The sequence below is a fragment of the Eurosta solidaginis genome, chromosome 3, assembly GCF_040869045.1.
Source record: "Eurosta solidaginis isolate ZX-2024a chromosome 3, ASM4086904v1, whole genome shotgun sequence".
NCBI lineage: Eukaryota > Metazoa > Arthropoda > Insecta > Diptera > Tephritidae > Eurosta > Eurosta solidaginis.
The window spans coordinates 66055057-66074329 of NC_090321.1; the positions used below are offsets into that span (position 1 = coordinate 66055057).

A 19273-nucleotide genomic window follows, 5' to 3' on the forward strand; every position below is an offset into this window, starting at 1 on the left:
GGGGTATCTTCCGGCATCATTTCTGGATGGTTTTCGAGATCCGTCCGGGATCCCGTCGGGGTCATTTTGGGACTTTTTCTCGACGAATACGGGATCATTTGCGGACCCTTTCGGCATTATTTCTGGATGGTTTTCGGGATCCGTCCGCTATCCCGTCAGGGACTATTTCGGATAATTTGGGGTACCTACCGGCATCATTTCTGGATGGTTTTCGGGATCCATCCGGGATCCCGTCGGAGTCATTTCGGGAACTTTTCGGGACCATTTGGCGTCCCATCGGGCAACATTTCTGGATGGTTTTCGGGATCCGTCCGGCATCATGTCGGGGTCATTTTGGAACTTTTGCGGGATCATTTGGGGTCTCTTCCGGCACCATTTCTGGATGGTTTTCGGGATACGTCCGGGATCCCGTCGTTGTCATTTCGGGACTATTTCTCATTTCGAGACTATTAGGTGATCCTTTGAGGACCTTTCCGGCATCATTTCTGTATGGTTTTCGGTATCCGTTCGGGATCCCATTGGGGTAATTTCGGGACTTTTTCGGGATCATTTGGGGTCCCTTTTGCATCATTTCTGTATGGTTTTCGGGATTCGTCCGGGATCCCGTCGGGGTCATATCAGGAACTTTTCGATATCATTTGGGGTACCTTCCGGCATCAATTCCAGATGGTTTTCGAGATCCGTCCGGGATCCCGTCGGGGTCATTTCGAGACTTTTTCGCGACTAATACGGGATAATTTGGGGACCCTTTCCCCATCATTTCTGGATGGTGTTCTGGATCCGTCCGGGATCCCTTCAGGGTCATTTCGGGACTATTTCGGGATCATTTTGGGGTATCCACCGGCATCATTTCTGGATGGTTTTCGGTATTCGTCTGGGATCGCGTAGGGGTTATTTCAGGACTTTTTCGGGATCATTTGGGAACCTTTAAGGCATCGTTTCTGGATAGTTTCGGGGATCCCTCGGGGATCCCTTCAGGGTCACTTCGGGACTATTTCGGGATCATTTTGGGGTATCCACTGCCATCATTTCTGGATGGTTTTCGCAATTCGTCTGGGATCCCGTGGCGGTCATTTCAGGACTTTTTAGGGATCCGTTCGGCATCATTTCTGGTTGGTTTTCGGGATCCGTCTGGGATCCCATCGGGGTCAATTCGGGACATTTGGGGTCCCTTCCGGCATCATTTCTGCATGGTTTTCTGGATCCGTCCGGGATCCCGTCGTTGTCGTTTCAGGGCTTTTTCGGGATATTTGGGGTACCTTCCGGCATCATTTCTAGATGGTTTTGGGTATCCGTCCGGGATCCCGTCGGGGTCATTTAGGAACTTTTTCGCGACTAATACGCGATCATTTGGGGACCCTTTCTGCATCATTTCTGGATGGATAGTTTTAGGGATCCGTTCGGATCCCATCAGGTTCATTTCGAGACTTTTTCGTGATCATTTAAGCATGGTTTTCAGGATCCGTCCTAGATCCCGTCAGGATAATTTCTGGACTTTTCCGAGACTATTTCAGGATCATTTTGGGACCCTTCCAAGATCATTCCTGGATGGATTTCGGGATCTGTCCGTGATCCCGTTAGGGTCATTTAGGGATCCGTTCGAGATCCCATCAGGGTCATTTCGGGACTTTTTCGGGATCATTTGGGGTCCCTTCCGCCATCATTTCTGGATAGTTTTAGGGATCCGTCTGGGATCCCGACGGGGTCATTTCGGGACTATTTCGGGATCATTTGGGGTACCTACCGGCATCATTTCTGGATGGTTTTCGGGATCCGTCCGGGATCCCGTCGGGATCCCGTCGGGGTCATTTCGGGACTATTTCGGCATCATTTGGGGTACCTACCGGCATCATTTCTGGATGGTTTTCGGGATCCGTCCGGGATTCCGTCAGCGTCATTTCGGGACTATTAGGGGATTATTTGGGGACCTTTCCGGCATCATTTCTGGATAGTTTTAGGGATCCGTTCGGGATCCCGTCAGGTTCATTTCGAGACTTTTTCGGGATCATTTAAGCATGGTTTTCAGGATCCGTCCTAGATCCCGTCAGGATAATTTCTGGACTTTTCCGAGACTATTTCAGGATCATTTTGGGACCCTTCCAAGATCATTCCTGGATGGATTTCGGGATCTGTCCGTGATCCCGTCAGGGTCATTTAGGGATCCGTTTGAGAGCACGTCAGGGTCATTTCGGGACTTCTTCGGGACTATTTCAGGATCAATTTTGGATGGTTTTCGGGGTCCGTCTTGGAGCCCTTCTGGGTCATTTCGGGACTTTTCGGGATCATTTGGGGGTCCCTTCCGGCATCATTCCTGGAAGGTTTTCAGGATCCGTCCTGGATCTCGTCGGGGTCATTTCAGGACTTTTTCGGGATCATTCGGGGTACCTTCCGGCATCATTTCTAGATGGTTTTGGGTATCCGTCCGGAATCCCGTCGGGGTCATTTCGGGACTTTTTCGCGACTAATATGGGATCATTTGGGGACCCTTTCGGAATCATTTCTGGATAGTTTTAGGGATCCGTCCGGGATCCCGACGGGGTCATTTCGGGATCATTTGGGGTACCTACCGGCATCATTTCTGGATGGTTTTCGGGATCCCTCCGGGATCCCGTCGGGGTCATTTCGGGACTATTTCGGCATCATTTGGGTACCTACCGGCATCATTTCTGGATGGTGTTCGGGATCCGTGCGGGATCCCGTCGGGTCATTTCGGGACTATTTCGGGATCATTTGGGGTACCTACCGGCATCATTTCTGGATGGTTTTCGTGATCCGTATGGGATCCCGTCAGGTTCATTTCGGGACTTTGTCGGGATCATTTAGGCATGGTTTTCAGGATCCGTCCGAGGTCCCAATAGGGTAATTTCTGGAATTTTCCGAGACTATTTCAGGATCATTTTGGGACCCTTGCAAGATCATTCCTGAATGGATTTCGGGATCTGTCCGTGATCCCGTCAGGGTCATTTAGGGATCCGTTCGAGATCCCGTCAGGGTCATTTCGAGACTTCTTCGGGACTATTTCGGGATCATTTTTGGATGGTTTTCGGGATCCGTCCGGGAGCCCTTCTGGGTCATTTCGGAACTTTTTCAGGGCTAATACGGGATCATTTGGGGACCCTTTAGGAGTCATTTCATAACTTTTTCTGTATTATTTCGGGATCTTTTGGGGACCCTTTAGGAGTCATTTCATAACTTTTTCTGTATTACTTCGGGATCTTTTGGGGACCCTTCCGGCATCAATTCTGATGGTTTGCCGGATCCATCAGGGTAATTTGTGGACCCTTCCGTGGTCATTTCTGGATCCGTCCGGGATGCCGTAGGAGTAATTTGGAGTTTTTTGTTACTTTTTCGGGATAGTTTTGGGACCCTTCTGGGATCATTTCTGGATCCGTGCGGGATCTGATCTGGGTCATTTCCGGACTATTTCGGGATCATTTTGGGACTTTTTCGGGACTATTTCGGGATCATTTTGGTACCCTTCAGCGATCATTTCTCTGGATAATTCTAGAATCGTGTCGTTGTCATTTCGAATTTTTTGGGTCTATTCCGGGAACTTTTGAAGACCCTTCGGGGGCATTTCTGGATGGTTTTAGGGATCCGTCCGCGATAGCGTCGGGGTCATTTCGTGGCTTTTTATGGATAATTTCGGGATCATTTGGGGATCCTATCAGGTTATCAGCTCATTTCGTTCTTTTTTTACTCAATTACAAATATAAAATGCATTACCCAGAAACAACATTTTAAACAGATAACTTGATAAGCAGGCTAACGTGAATAGCCCATATATTTCATTTTCTCCTTGCGGACGGGGCCGCGGGTAAAGGCTAGTATATTATAAATGGGAAAGTTTGGATGTTTAGATGTTTGGATGTTTGTCCAGACGTTTGTCTTTGTGACTCAATCACGCAAGACGGATTTCGATGAAATTTGGCACACATATAGCCAATAGTCTAGAAGGATCTACTCGCTATATATTTTTCAAAAGGGGGGGAGGTCCCCGGCCCCTAGGAACAGTTGTAATTTAATTATTATATTTTTTAGTCTTTGCGACTGAATCACGCCAGAACGGCTACACGGATTTTGATGAAATTTGCGACACAGACAGTAGTCTACTAGCGAAATTTTTTCCGAACATGGAAAGAGGGGTGGGGGTCCCACGACTCCTTCGAGCAATTAATTTTTAATAATTTTTAAACATTATAACTTTACGTATACTGGCCTTTACCAATATCACAGACTCAATGGGTCAAATAAGTCGAGGGCTTACAAAGTGAGCAGTGACACCCTCCGTTCTGCCCCCCCCTTTCTCACCCTCTGGTGTAAAATCTATAAATTGTTATAACTCAATATAGATTTTCTTCTAAATCAATAGTTTTTGGTATCTGGCACATACAGATCGAGATCTAAACAATTTTGGAAAAACGAACAGCGGTCCTTCTCCCACCATCCGCCCTCCACCAATTGTTTTTATTAGCTTTACCTGTATGTTTCTTTGTAACTCTTCATTCACTCCAACGCGCCTGCTGCCGTATTAAAATGGTTCTACAATTAGATTCGCCTTATTTGTAATCCCGTTGGGGTCATATCGAGACCCTTCCGGGAACATTTTTGGATTGTTTTCGGGATCTGTCCGGGATCCCGCCAGGGTTATTTCGGGACTTTTTCGGTACTAATTCGTGATCATTTGGAGACCCTCTCGGCATCATTTCTGTATGGTTTTCGGGATCCGTTCGGAATCCCAGCAGGGTAATTTCGGGACTATTAGGGAATCATTTTTTCCGGCATTATTTCTGGATAGTTTTCGCGATCCGTTCGGGATCCCGTCGGGGTCATTTCGGCACTATTTCGGGACCATTTGCGGTACCTTCCGGCATCATCTCTAGATAGTTTTCGGGATCCCGTCGGGGTCACTTTGGGACTTTTTCTCGACTGATACGGGCTCATTTGTGGACCCTTTCGGCATCATTTCTGGATAGTTTTCGGGATCCGTCCGGGATCCCGTCGGGATCATTTCGGGACTTTTTCGGGACTATTTCGGGATCCATCCGGGATCCCGTCGGGGTCATTCCTGGACTTTTTCGGGATCATTTGGGGAGCCTTTCGGTATCATTTCTGGATGGTTTTCGGGATCCGTTTGGGAACCCGTCGGGGTCATTTCGAGACTTTTTCGGGACTAATACGGGATCGTTTAACGACCCTTCCGCAATCATTTCTGGATGGATTTCGGGATCTGTACGGGAACCCATTAGGGTAATTTCGGGACTATTTCTGGATTATTTGGAGACCCTTTAGAGGTCATTTCGTGACTTTTTCTGTATTATTACGGGATCATATGGGGACCCTCCCGGGATCCCATCAGGGTTATTTCGCGACTTTTCGGGAATATTTCGGGATCATTTTGGGACCCCTCCTTGATAATTTCTGCATGATTTTCGGGATCTGTCCGGGATCCCGTCGGAGTTATTTCGGGACTTTTTCGGGACTATTTCGGGATCATTTTGGGACCATTTTGGGATAATTCTGAATGATTTTCGGGATTCGTCCGGGATCCCGTCGGAGTTATTTCGGGACTTTTCCGGGATCATTTGGGGATCCCTTCAGATTCATGAATGGTTTTCGCGATCCCGTCAGGGTCAAATCGGGACTTTTTCGGGACTATTTCCAGATCATTTGGAGAGCTTTTCGGGACTATTCCGGACTATTTCGGGAACATTTGCCGACTCTTCAGAGATGAATTCTGGATGGTTTTCGGGATCCGTCCGGGATCCCGTCAGTGTCATTTCAGGACTTTTTCGGGACTATTTCGGAATTATTTTGGGACCCTCCTTGATATTTCTGCATGATTTACGGGATCTGTCCGGGATCCCGTCGGAGTTATTTCGGGACTTTTTCGGGACTATTTTGGGATCATTTTGGGACCATTTCGCGATAATTCTGAATGATTTTCGGGATTCGTCCGGGATCCCGTCGGAGTTATTTCGGGACTTTTCCGGGATCATTTGGGGATCCCTTCAGATTCATGAATGGTTTTCGCGATCCCGTCAGGGTCAAATCGGGACTTTTTCGGGACTATTTCCAGATCATTTGGAGACCCTTCCGGCATTATTTCGGGATGTTTTTCGGCATCCATACGGAATCCCGTCAGCGTACTTTCGGAACCTTTTCAGGGCTATATCGGGTTCCGTAAAAAACATTTTGGGACTTTTTTGTGAGTATTTCGGGATCATTTGAGGATAGATACTTCAGGGATAATTTCTGGATGATTTTCGGGATTCCTGCAGGATCCCGTCGGGATCATTTTGGGCCCCTCCGGGATAATTTCTGGATCATTTTCGGGATCTGTCCGGGATACCGTCGGAGTTATTTCGGGACTTTTTCGGGACTTTTTCCTGGATTACTTCGGGATCATTTTGGGACCCTTCCGGGATAATTTCCGTATTATTTACGGGATCTGTCGGGATTCCGTCGGAGTTTTTTCGGGACTCTTTCCGGACTATTTCGCAGTCATTTGCGGACCCTTCAGAGATCAATTCTGGATGGTTTTCTGGATCCCATCAGGGCCATTTCACGAATTTTTCGGAACTATTTCGGAATCATTTTGGCACCCCTCCTGGTTAATTTCTGGATGATTTTCGGGATCTGTCCGGGAATTTTATTATCATCTTGGGACCCTTCCGGGATCATTTTAGTTCTCTCCGCAACCGGTAGTTCAGCACACATGCCTTTTTAAATTATGAGCTTTTATGGCCGTGGATTTACTGCTAATTATTCGTAATTAAAATTCGGTATGTTTTATCTTCATTCTAACACAGCTTTTTCGTTCTATTTTTGAGTTTTTTAAATGAATCGTGTGACGAACTGTTATAACTATAATTACACTTTTTGTAATATTTTAACCAACTAAATACCCGAAAAAGCAACACTATATTCATCTAAAAAATTCTCTTTGGTTTTAACTAATTGTAGTTTCACTCCTTTGTTCTATGAGTAGTAGTTCTTTCACCCCTCTCATATCAGTTAATTTAATTTAAAAACAAAATGTATTTTTGTTTTATTCGAAAAAACTGTATTGTACTATTCATGAAAGCGTGCCTTTCAGCTTATCTTCTCATTTAGTTCTTTTTTTATACTAAATTGCAAAAATAAAATACATTAGACAAAAATAATTTTTAAACAGATAACTTGATAAGCAGACTAACGTGAATAGCACATATATTTTATTTTCTCCTTGCGGACGGGGCCGCGGGTAAAGGCTAGTATAAAATATGTACTGCCAATTCGATATTGAAACGATGTTCGAACGTCATAAGTAGACATCCCGTGATAGTACTGAGCGCGAAGCTAATGGCGGAACCATACAAGGTGGAAGCACGTCGACTTACATACAAACATAACCAGTAAGGAAGCCTAAGTTCGGGTGTAACCGAACATTACATACTCAGCTGCCAAACTACAGCTTGCAAGTGAGCGGTGCCACGCCCATTGTCCAAAAATTTACTAATTTTTTATTGTGCGTCATAAGGGCAACCCACCTACCAAATTTCTTCGCTTTATCCGTCTTTGGTAATGAATTATCGCACTTTTTCGGTTTTTCGAAATTTTCCATATCGAAAAAATGGGCGTGGTTATTGTCCGATTTCGTTCATTTTATATAGCGATCTGAGATGAGTGCCCAGGGTCCTACATACCAATTTTCATGATACCTCAAAATTTACTCAAGTTATCGTGTTTACGGACAGACGGACGGCCGGACATGGCTAAATGAATTTCTTTTTTCGCCCAGATCATTTTGATATATAGAAGTTTATATCTATCTCGATTAGTTTATACCGTTACGGGGTACCGTTATGCGAACAAAATTAATATACCATGTGAGCTCTGCTCAGTTAGTATAAAAAGTTAGGAAAGCTAAAATCGGGTGTAACCGAACGTTACATACTCAGGTGGCAAATGACAGCTTGCAAAACTTTTAAATTACCTTCTTTTAAAATTGGGCAGTACCATGCCCATTGTCCAAAATTTTACTAATTTTCTATTCTGCATCATAAGGGCAACCCACCTACCAAGTTTCATCGCTTAATCCGTCTTTGGTAATGAATAATCGCAGTTTTTCGGTGCTTCGAAATTTTCGATATCGAAAAAGTGGGCGTGGTTATATTCCGATTTCGTTCATTTTAAATAGCGATCTGAAATTAGTGCCCAGGAACTTACATACCAAATTTCATTAAGATAGCTTAAAATTTACTCAAGTTGTCGTGTTGACGGAGAGACGGACGGACAGACGGACGGACATGGCTAAATGAATTTCTTTTTTCGCCCAGATCATTTTGATATATAGAAGTATATATCTATCCCGATTAGTTTATGCCGTTACGGGGTACCGTTATGCGAACAAAATTAATATACTCTGTGAGCTCTGCTCAGCTGAGTATAATTACAGGTATTTTGTTTTTGTAAAAAGATGGACTAATGTCAAAATCGTACTGCGCCGGAAGTTGAAATGTCAAATCACTTCAAAAAATAACAATCGGCTGATTTCCAGCAGTCACCTGGTTCCGCCTTGGCGAAGTTTTATCAAGTCTGTGACTTCTTCAGTTTTTTCGTCGTTTCCCCAAGTGCATCCATCAAGCGACTAAAGGATTTTGTTCCGACTCTATACACATTAGGGCGGGTCGATTTAAAAATCGCTCATTGCTCTGTGAAAATCGTATCCTAGGGATCAAAATAAGAAACTTTGCCGAAGGAACCATACCCCCGGTTTGTGAAAACTTAGCAAAAACTGTTTGTTCAGCATTTCATTATGCTCTTTTATGTTGAGCTTTCTTGCCGCACTATGCAGATAATGTTCAGGGGTCATAAGAAGACATCCCGTTACAATTCCGAGTGCAACATTTTGGCAGGCAGCCTTTTGCAATGTGTGTTTTTTAGGCCAGTCCACCAGACTGGCGATGCGTAGTACATTAGCGGCCGACCAACTTTTTTTTGTATTGACTGTAATTAAGTATATAATACTAATCTACATAGTAGTTTCTTATCACACAACGGATTTTTACTAATTTTTAATTTTTCTTGCTTTCTTACGTTATTATTACACATATTTAAAAAAAAAAAGGGGTGCCACAGGGTGGTGTCCTATCCCCACTTTTGTTTAATTTCTACATATCTAAGCTACCTTCACCACCGGAAGGAGTCACAATCGTTTCCTACGCCGATGACTCTACAATAATGGCCACAGGCCCAGGCCCAAAGATCGATGCGCTATGCAATAAAATAAACGGTTACCTCCCTGATCTCTCCAGTTTTTTCGCCTCGCGAAACCTGGTATTATCACCGACTAAATCTTCCGCGACCTTATTTACAACATGGACGTCCCAAATGTCGACCATTTTGAACATCCACGTCGATGGCACTACGCTACCGACTGTCCTACACCCCAAAATCTTGGGTGTGACGTTTGATCAGGATCTACATTTTGGTGAGGACGCAGCCGCAATTGTTCCGAGAATTCAGAGCCGTAACAAAATCCTCAAATCCCTCGCTGGCAGTACCTGGGGAAAATATAAAGAAACGCTCATGACTACATACAAAGAAATTAGCCAGCCGATTACATGCTACGCGTCACCCATATGGTCGCCAAGCCTAAAAATTACCCACTGGAAGAAACTACAGGCCTGCCAAAATACTGCTCTCAGAATCGCCACGGGCTGTCTTCTTATGTCCCCAGAACACCATCTGCATAATGAGGCGAGAATACTTCCCATCAGGGAGAGAAATGAGATGCTGACCAAACAGTTCCTGTTGAATACCCAGAAACCTGGGCATCCCAACAGACATCTGATTGATGAACCAGCTCCGCCTAGGGGCTTAAGGAGTCATCTCCGTAAGCATTTTGAGGAAATACGGCACCTGAGAACCCAGCCGTATGAAGCGAAAAAACACAAGCAGGTCCTTGGTGAACTCCATAAACAGGCGTCGGACCTTACTTAAAGAAAAGTATCCAAAACTCGCGGAAGAGGAACGCATACTCCCCAGGGAAACGCGTGTCACTCTTGCTCAACTTCGTTCTGGATACTGTAACAGGTTAAACTCTTACCTATCCAGAATCAACAAAATGTATGCCGCGCTTGCAATGTGTCCCCACATGACACCAACCGTCTCTTTAATTGTAATTTGGAACCAACGCCTCTAACACCCCTTTCCTTATGGTCCACCCCTGTTGAAACGGCAAGTTTCCTTGGACTCCCGTTAGAGGATATTGATGGCAATTTGTGATCGGTCGCGGCTTTTAGGTGGGGCGAGCATTGCTACAACAACAGCAACCTTATCGCTACAACAACAACAGCAACCTTATCGCTACAACAACAACATGACTAAGTGTGATATCTTATCTGTCAACTGCCTGACAGGATGTTCAATATGGCTACTTTTTAGCGTTTTGACAGGGTGTTCAATATGGCGGCGCTTATCTTCAGCGGGTGATAGAAAGAGATACAGAATGAGACAGCGATAGTCAATTACAAATCAGGTGATCCAATCACTTTGAAATGTTGACGTCTACCCTGCAAAAATCGCGAGTACTCCATGCATGCATGTATGGAGTACTCGCTATGGACCAACCGAGTGCTCCAAAATTAACCACAATTCATACAAAAAATATGGTCCAATTAACATTGCGATGTTCTAGCACTGGACCATATACACCAGCTCCGTATTATATCAGAGTAATCCATGGAGTACTCACAGACCAATAAACATCGTGTAGTGATTACAATCGTTAAAAACGAGCAATGATCGGCTTACAATATGCTCGTGTAGAAACATGAGTTGGTCCATTGCTGCATTAGAGTGGAGTATAATGGTAGTACTCCAGTGGACCACATGATCCAACAATTTTTGCAGGGACATGATCCAACGATTTTTGCAGGGTATGCAGAGGATATCACACTTAGTTATCATTCACAATGGTTCAAGGTGGCAGCACGGGACAGCTGATTATAAACTTTTTTTATTTGATTTGAAACATCAACTTCCGGCGCAGTACAATTTTGCATTTTTTTCATCGAATTTACAAAAACAAAGTACATGGAACTTTTATTTATGTTTGAAGGTAGGTCACCATGCTGCCACCTTGTATCGTTCCGTTAGGTACTCATATCGATGCTTTACACATTTTTTTTTTTTCAAAAATTTAAAATTTGGGTTAAAACCACCGTTCACTGTATGTCAGGGTCGCATTTGGATCGTATTAACTGACCCGGTTCTCCGGATCCGGCATATGTATTTATGCATGTTCATCATTAAGGGCCAGTTAAACTTCCTTAATGGGCAATTAAACTTCCTTAACCCTAGCGCCATAGTCGTAACCGTTATCATTATTATCGATTAAAGGTGCCATAACCTTAAACATCTGACATTTTTATAAAAACGAGGAAAACACAAAAAATTACAAAAATATACCACAAAAAATAGGTCTCTTAGTCAAAACGTATCCAAAACAATAAATAAAATATATAAAAAGTTAATAAATTCACCAACTCAAATATTTTTAGGTTATGTGGATATGGCGAAAAACCAAAAACCAATTGGTTGGCTATGGTATGGTTATGACGTTACCGTTATGGTATGGCACCATTAATCGATTACATTGATTTCCATAAAACGCCAAATACACGACACGAACATTTCCGCGAACATTCCCGTTATGTCATGTTTCTGGGACCTTTTCTGTCGTGTATGGTGGTGTTTGCCAGTTCGCGCAAATGTTCGCCAAAAATCAAAATATTTTAATTTTTGACGAACATTTGCGCGAACTGTTCGTGCGTGTATGGCGAAATAGCTCATAATCGTAGTAATTTCTGAACGGAACAGACGTGCGCGGAAAAGTAAAATGGACAATAAAAAATTTCTGAGTGAATTTATTGAAATGTATAAATCTTTGCCATCATTGTGGCAAATAAAAAGCAAAGATTATTGTAATAGAATTAAAAAGAATAATGATTATGCGACTTTAATCGAAAAATTAAAAGAAGTAGATTCTGATGCCACAAAGGATACAGTTATAAAAAAAAATAAGTAGTTTGCGGGCGCAATACCGGCGTGAATCAAAAAAAAAGAGAGATAGTTTGAAGTCTGGTGCTGGTGCTGAGGATGAATATGTTCTTGCGAACAAGATTGCGGAATGTTCGCGGAAATGTTCGTGTCGTGTATTTGGCGCTTAAGGTTGGTTCGATCAGCTGTTTTATCTGGTTACGGATAAGTCACCATTAATTGGTCCTTTACTTCATACATACTGTATTCATTCCCATCGCACCTAGAGATACTTACATTAGGGCGGGTCACACTTTATTGTAAAAAGGGGAGGCTCGAAATCCATTTCGGGTTGGATTTTATATAAGGTGCCACGATTTTCAAACTTTTGTTGATTAGTAGGGGTATAGGGGGTCCTAAAAATCACTAAAATGGAATCCGCAGCTCTAGGAAACTCTTAGTTTATGAAATATAAGCTTTTTAATTTTCAAGTTTAGTAAAATTTCAACTTAAGTCCTGCACTTAAAATTCGGGTCGCACATGTCGATAGCGGTATCGAAAGACGCGTATTTGCGTCAAGATTCAGAATCCGAAAGCAGAAACTATATTTTTTATCTCATTTAAAAGTTATTCGCGGAAAACCCGTCGATACTTTTGTCGCTTTTTTCGTTGTTGCAATTAAACAAACGAAAACAAATGAATGTGGTGAATAGTGTTACCAGCTCCGCAACAATATCTTTTTATCTTGGTAGAACATTAAAAGGTGGTGGCACGTCGACATAAATGCAAGCAAACATACCATATCAATGTATTTTGATGTTGTAAAACTCTTTGACGGGTTTGTTTGGAGGTGAGTTTTTATGATAGTTTTTTTGTTGCCGGTGTCGGATCGGATAAGGGTAATTTTTTTAAAGGTGTTCTACGCAGAATTACTGTGCATGGCGTAGCCGGTGTTGGATCGGCTAAGGGTTGTTTTTTTAAAAATATGTATTTTCAAAAGTTGTTTTTCGAGTTATTAATTTTTGAAATCCATCCACTAGTTTCGAAGATATTTTGATTTGAAAAATTCATAATTTCGCGTTTTGACATGGAACTATCCCCAAACCTTTCATTTGCACCAAAAAAAATATACCGTTGGAATCAGTATAAAAATCTCTATAAAACCCGTTGTTATTTTTTTTTTTTTTTTTTTTGACAATTGTATGTATTCTGCACTTAAGCCCTTTTTTCTGAATTCTTATCATAAAAAATTTTAATATTTACTTAAAAATCTCGCATTCCGGTAAATTAAATACATTAATTTCAAATTATTCAGAGAATTACAAAACAAAATACAATTATAGTGTATGTTTGTTTGCATTTATTTCGACGTGCGACCACCTTATAATGTTCTACCAAAATAAAAAGATATTGTTGCGGAGTTGGTAACACTATTCACCACCTTCATTTGTTTTCGTTTGTTTAATTGCAACAACGAAAAAAGCGACAATAGTATCGACGGGTTTTCCGCGAATAACTTTTAAATGAGATAAAAAATATAGTTTCTGCTTTCGGATTCTGAATCTTGACGCAAATACGCGTTTTTTTGATACCGCTATCGACATGTGCGACCCGAATTTTAAGTACAGGACTTAAGTTGAAATTTTACCAAATTTGGAAATTAAAAGGCTTATATTTCATAAACTAAGAGTTTCCTAGAGTTGCGGACGATAATTTTGTAATTTTTAGGACCCCCTCCTCCCCTTGAAAAAAAAAATTGGAAAATCGTGGCACCTTATTCAAAATATTCCCCATTCAACAATAAATTTGACTCACCCTAACACACATTCATACATACATATTAACACTTATATGTATGTACTTCGCATAGATATGAAACATATGTACATATTTATACTAAACATACATACCTGGGGTCAGGCAAAACAAGCCTTTTACTAGCTCTTGCTGCTGGTGTACATTTGGATTTCTCCATGGCCATCAGATAGCTGACGTCCGCCAGCACAGCTTCCAAATCAGCCATATTTGCGCGCTGAACCTCGTCCCTTTGTTAAATTGCAATATGTATGATGAAATTTGAATTGTAAATGAAAATTATTATTCTTAAAACAAACAAAAAATTATTCTCTTTCACTTTCTTTTCAGTCACAACGATTGAAGTATAACGAATGCGAAAACACCAATAACAACACGTACCTATTGAAAAGGTACCGACGACGATCTTACAATAAATGAAAGACGTTGCATTTCTTTACATTTTTGCCAATTCTTTGTTTTCATATATACATAGTAAATCCAACGATAAACATATGCACATACATATTAAATATATATATATAATTTTAATTGCACTTTGCATTGATATCCACCAATTACTTTGTAGGGAAATCACAAATTCATGTTTTTTAATTTATTGCGAACTAATTAAAAGTAATTGTACATATTTAGTTCACACACACACTCAATTGACCCAAAAATTTAGATGATTTTCTTATTTCAAAATATCTAATGTGTATCAATAATACACAATCGGATCAAATCAGAATGGAATACCAACTTCGCAATGTATCAATTTATGAACGTGTAGATAGCTATGGCACTTGTGGTGAGCGCATGTCAGCGCACGGTTGCATTCCAAGTTGAATTTCTAGGCTAATAGTACCCTACAAGAATACTGACTATCATATGACTATCATCTGATTGTCAGAAATGTCAACCTAACGATCAGCGCCTCATACAAACTTTCTATCACATACTTAAGGGGACTTGCGCAAATGTGATGTAAACAACTGTGTACGTGTGAGTTTTTGTCTCCTCCTCATACACCAACATGGCCTACTGATTAAGTATATAGCCGTACTGCTCACTCTCATTCCTTTTCCTGGATCAGTGCTGACACTAACTATCAAAAAGTGTCATAAATGATAGTTTACTGTAGATATCAGGTTTGACTGTTATACTATCATAAATGATCATTGTTATATTCCGCCAGAAATGAAACAATGCTTTTTGCTTTTTATTTACTTTATTTCATTACGTTTTTAATTTTGTACGTGATAAAAGCATACGTGTTTGTTATTTGTTTAAAATAAATAGTTTTATAAGAATTCGAGTTCAGAATGTTCAATTTAAATTCAGAAAATAACAAAACAACAGAAGAGCGCTTTCCTAATGCGGAAACACATTTAAAAATGAATCACCACTAACCACTATTATTTTTCGCATATCAATTTTTTGAGTGCGCCCCACACATTCCGACAGCTTTTGATATTTTTTAATATTATTTTAGATTTTTTTTCTTTTAGCATGGAGCTTTGAAATGCTCTCTTTATCATTTTTTTAACTTATTTTTTATATGGTTTTCGTCGGTTGAAAATGGCGGAATTTAAAAAATGACAAAACAACCGTGATAATCATTTGATTGTCATATGACAGTCAGTAGTGACAACATAATTAAATCGGATAAACTGTTCTCGCATACATAAAATTCCGTTGAGAATTATGTATCTGTCTCACATGCATAATGGTATCTGCTGTATGTTCTTTTGTTCTGTACCAGGTGTCCGAAGCTTTCCCAGTTTGAGTCCTTTTTCATGATTATAGGCTGTCGTTGGGTACATGCGGACCTGCGTGAGCGAACAAAGGAACATACATAAATTTGAGTATCAATGTTTACGTCATCGCAGGATCAGCATTGTCAATTACAAGTGTGAGTGAATTAGTAAAACTATCAGCGTTTCTTGTAGGGTAGTTGCCGTTGACGGTTTAAGAGCCTGGCAAGGTTGACATATTCATAACCATATTTTTACTTAAGCCGGAGTCATTGGTGCCGTATGTCGTATCGCTGTATCCGTATCCCTAAAGCTGGAGTCATTGGTGCCGTATGTCGTATCGCTGTATCCGTATCCCTAACGTAATCAGCTGTTTATCGTTACGATGGTAAACCAAAACCCAATTGGTTGGCTACGATACGGTTACGACTTTAGCAGCACCAATAATCGATTGCATTGATTCTCATAAGATTGGCCGAATCAGCTGTTATAAGGTTACCGATACGGTTACCGATAAAGCACCAATATCTCCAGCTTAACGTAATCAGCTGTTTATCGTTACGACGGTAAACCAAAACCCAATTGGTTGGCTACGATACGGTTACGATCTTAGCGGCACCAATAATCGATTACATTGATTCTCATAAGGTTGGTCGAATCAGCTGTTATAAGGTTACCGATACGGTTACCGATAAAGCACCAATGTGTCCAGCTTTATCCATATCAATTGGCATCAGTTATTGGTGCCTTAACCTAAAAATCCTGAAACTTTCCTAAAAATGAAGAAAACGCAAAAAATTACAAACATATACCACAAAAAACAAGTCTCTTAGTCAAAACGTATCCGAAACAATAAAAAAAATGTTAATGAACCCTCTAACTCAAATATTTTTAGGTTATGGTCATGGCGAAAAACCAATTGGTTGGCTATGGTATGGTTATGGCTAGGGCGTTATGGTATGGCACCATTGACCACTTACATTGATTTCCATAAGTTTGGTTTAGTCAGCTGTTTTATATAGATATGGATACGTCAAGTTTAAACATCCCTTTAAGAAGTACATTATCAGCTGTTTTTTTAGAGCTGGATTCGATTCGATTTTTTCGATTCGATTCTAGAAAAAAATCGATTTAATCTATTAAATCGAACCGAACAAAGTATATTTATTCTTTGTAGCAGTGTACTTGCTTACGTACTTAAAGCGCCAAATACACGACACGAACATTTCCGCGAACATTCCCGTTATGTCATGTTTCTGCGACCTTTTCTGTCGTGTATGGTGGTGGTTGCCAGTTCGCGCAAATGTTCGCCAAAAATCAAAATATTTTAATTTTTGGCGAACATTTGCGCGAACTGTTCGTGCATGTATGGCGATATAGCTCATAATCGTAGTAATTTCTGAACGGAACAGACGTGCGCGGAAAAGTAAAATGGACTATAAAAAATTTCTGAGTGAATTTATTGAAATGTGTAAATCTTTGCCATCATTGTGGCAAGTAAAAAGCAAAGATTATTGTAATAGAATTAAAAAGAATAATGATTATGCGACTTTAATCGAAAAATTAAAAGAAGTAGATCCTGATGCCACAAAGGATACAGTTATAAAAAAAATAAGTAGTTTGCGGGCGCAATACCGGCGTGAATCAAAAAAAAAGAGAGATAGTTTGAAGTCTGGTGCTGGTGCTGAGGATGAATATGTTCCTACTCTTTGGTGCTATGATTTGCTATGCTTTTTGAAAGATCAAGAAGAAATTTTGGCAGGCGTTACCACAATGCAGGATGAAAATACAAACAAATTTGAGGTAAGAAAAAAAGTCAAAATTTTATTGTTTCTTTTTTTTTGTATCATTTTTTTGTATTATTGTATCCCGTTTCATTATGAGTGGCAAAATTTTTTGTAAAAGTTGGTCAAATGTTGCCTTGCTCATACGAACGTAATTCTTAAAATCATTTGGTGACGTGAATTCCAGTTCTTTAATAAGCTCACTTTGTCCAAGAACTGCTCGTTTTTTAAACCATTCTTTGCACCAAATTCTTTTTTTGCGATCTTCTCTCTTTTTTTTTACGCTTAATTGCCACAGTGAGCAATATTGCTGCAGCACAATTGTTCTCCGTATTCATCGCTGTCTGAAAGAGAACTAATGTTCGGCCAAAAGTTCGTATGGTGTATGGCCAAAGCTGCGAACAAGATTGCGGAATGTTCGCGGAAATGTTCGTGTTGTGTATTTGGCGCTTAACCATTTACTCGATTTTTCGCGACAAATAAAGTTTCGTTTCGTTGTCTGCCGACAAAATTGAAAGCATCAAGGAATACCACATAGGTTGTTGTTGTTGTAGCAGTGCTTCGCCCCACCTAATAGCTGCTACCGATCACAAATTATCATCAATATCCTCTAACGGGAGTCCAAGGAAACTTGCCGTTTCAACAGGGGTGGACCATATTGAAAGGGGTATTAGAGGCGTTGGTTCCACATTACAATTAAAGAGATGGTTGGTGTCATGTTGGGACATATTGCAAGCGGGGCATACATTTTGTATGTCGGGGTTGATTCTGGATAGGTAAGAGTTTAACCTGTTACAGTATCCAGAACGAAGTTGAGCTAGAGTGACTCGCGTTTCCCTGGGGAGTATGCGTTCCTCTTCTGCAAGTTTTGGGTACTGTTATTTGAGTACTGGATTCACCGGGCAATTCCTGGCATAAAGATCCGACGCCTGTTTGTGGAGTTCACCAAAGACCTGCTTGTGTTTTTTTCTTCATACGGCTGAGTTCTGAGGTTACGGAGATGACTCCTTAAGTCCCTAGGCGGTGTTGGCCCATCAATCAGATGGCTGTTGGGATGCCCAGGTTTCTGGGTATTCAACAGGAACTGTTTGGTTAGCATCTCATTTTTCTCCCTGATGGGGAGTATTCTCGCCTCATTATGTAGATGGTGTTCTGGGGACATAAGAAGGCAGCCCGTGGCGATTCTGAGAGCAGTATTTTGGCAGGCCTGTAGCTTCTTCCAGTGGGTAATTTTTAGGCTTGGCGACCATATAGGGGACGCGTAGCACGCAATCGGCTGGCCAATTGCTTTGTATGTGGTAATGAGCGTTTCTTTGTCTTTTCCTTAAGTACTGCCAGCAAGGGATTTAAGGATTTTATTACGGCTCTGGATTTTCGGAACAATTGCGGCTGCGTGCTCACCAAAATGTAGATCCTGATCAAACGTCACACCCAAGATTTTGGGGAGCAGGACGGTCGGTAGCGTAGTGCCATAGATGTGGATGTTCAAAATGGTCGACATTTGGGACGTCCATGTTGTAAATAAGGTCGCGGAGGATTTTGCCGGTGATAATGCCAGGTTTCGCGAGGCGAAACAACTGGAGAGATAAGGGAGGTATCCGTTTATTCTGCTGCAAAGCTCATCGATCTGTGGGCTGGGCCTGTGGCCATTATTGTGCAGTCATCGGCGAAGGAATCGATAGTAACTCCTTCTGGTGGCGAAGGAAGCTTAGATATGTAGAAATTATATGGAGATAGGACACCACCCTGTGGCACCCCTTGTTTAATTCTTCTTGGTTTTGATGTTTTATTTCTAAATTGCAGATAATTTGCGGTCCACCTTTTAAGACATGGGGAAGGGTAGACCCTTCCAAGTCTTGCAGTAACATGCCATGGTTGAGCGTATCAAAAGCTTTTGATAGGTCTAGCGCA

The 19273-nt window shown here is 41.3% G+C and overlaps 1 protein-coding gene across 3 annotated transcripts in view; it reads right to left on the minus strand.

Annotated features, from left to right (window-relative positions):
• Positions 1–14566, minus strand: part of Gprk1 (G protein-coupled receptor kinase 1) — a 175560-nt gene extending 160994 nt beyond the window's left edge. Inside the window, exons 1-2 of one of the 3 annotated variants that reach the window (XM_067772084.1) lie at positions 14404–14566; positions 13938–14248 (exon numbers count right to left, since the gene is read on the minus strand). In XM_067772084.1, the coding sequence (XP_067628185.1) occupies positions 13938–14050 (113 nt within the window). In that variant the 5' untranslated portion in view covers positions 14051–14248; positions 14404–14566. Of the gene's footprint in view, positions 1–13937 lie in introns of all 3 variants that reach the window. The other 2 variants (XM_067772085.1, XM_067772083.1) reach the window with 2 other exon arrangements.
• Positions 14567–19273: the final 4707 nt, after the last annotated feature.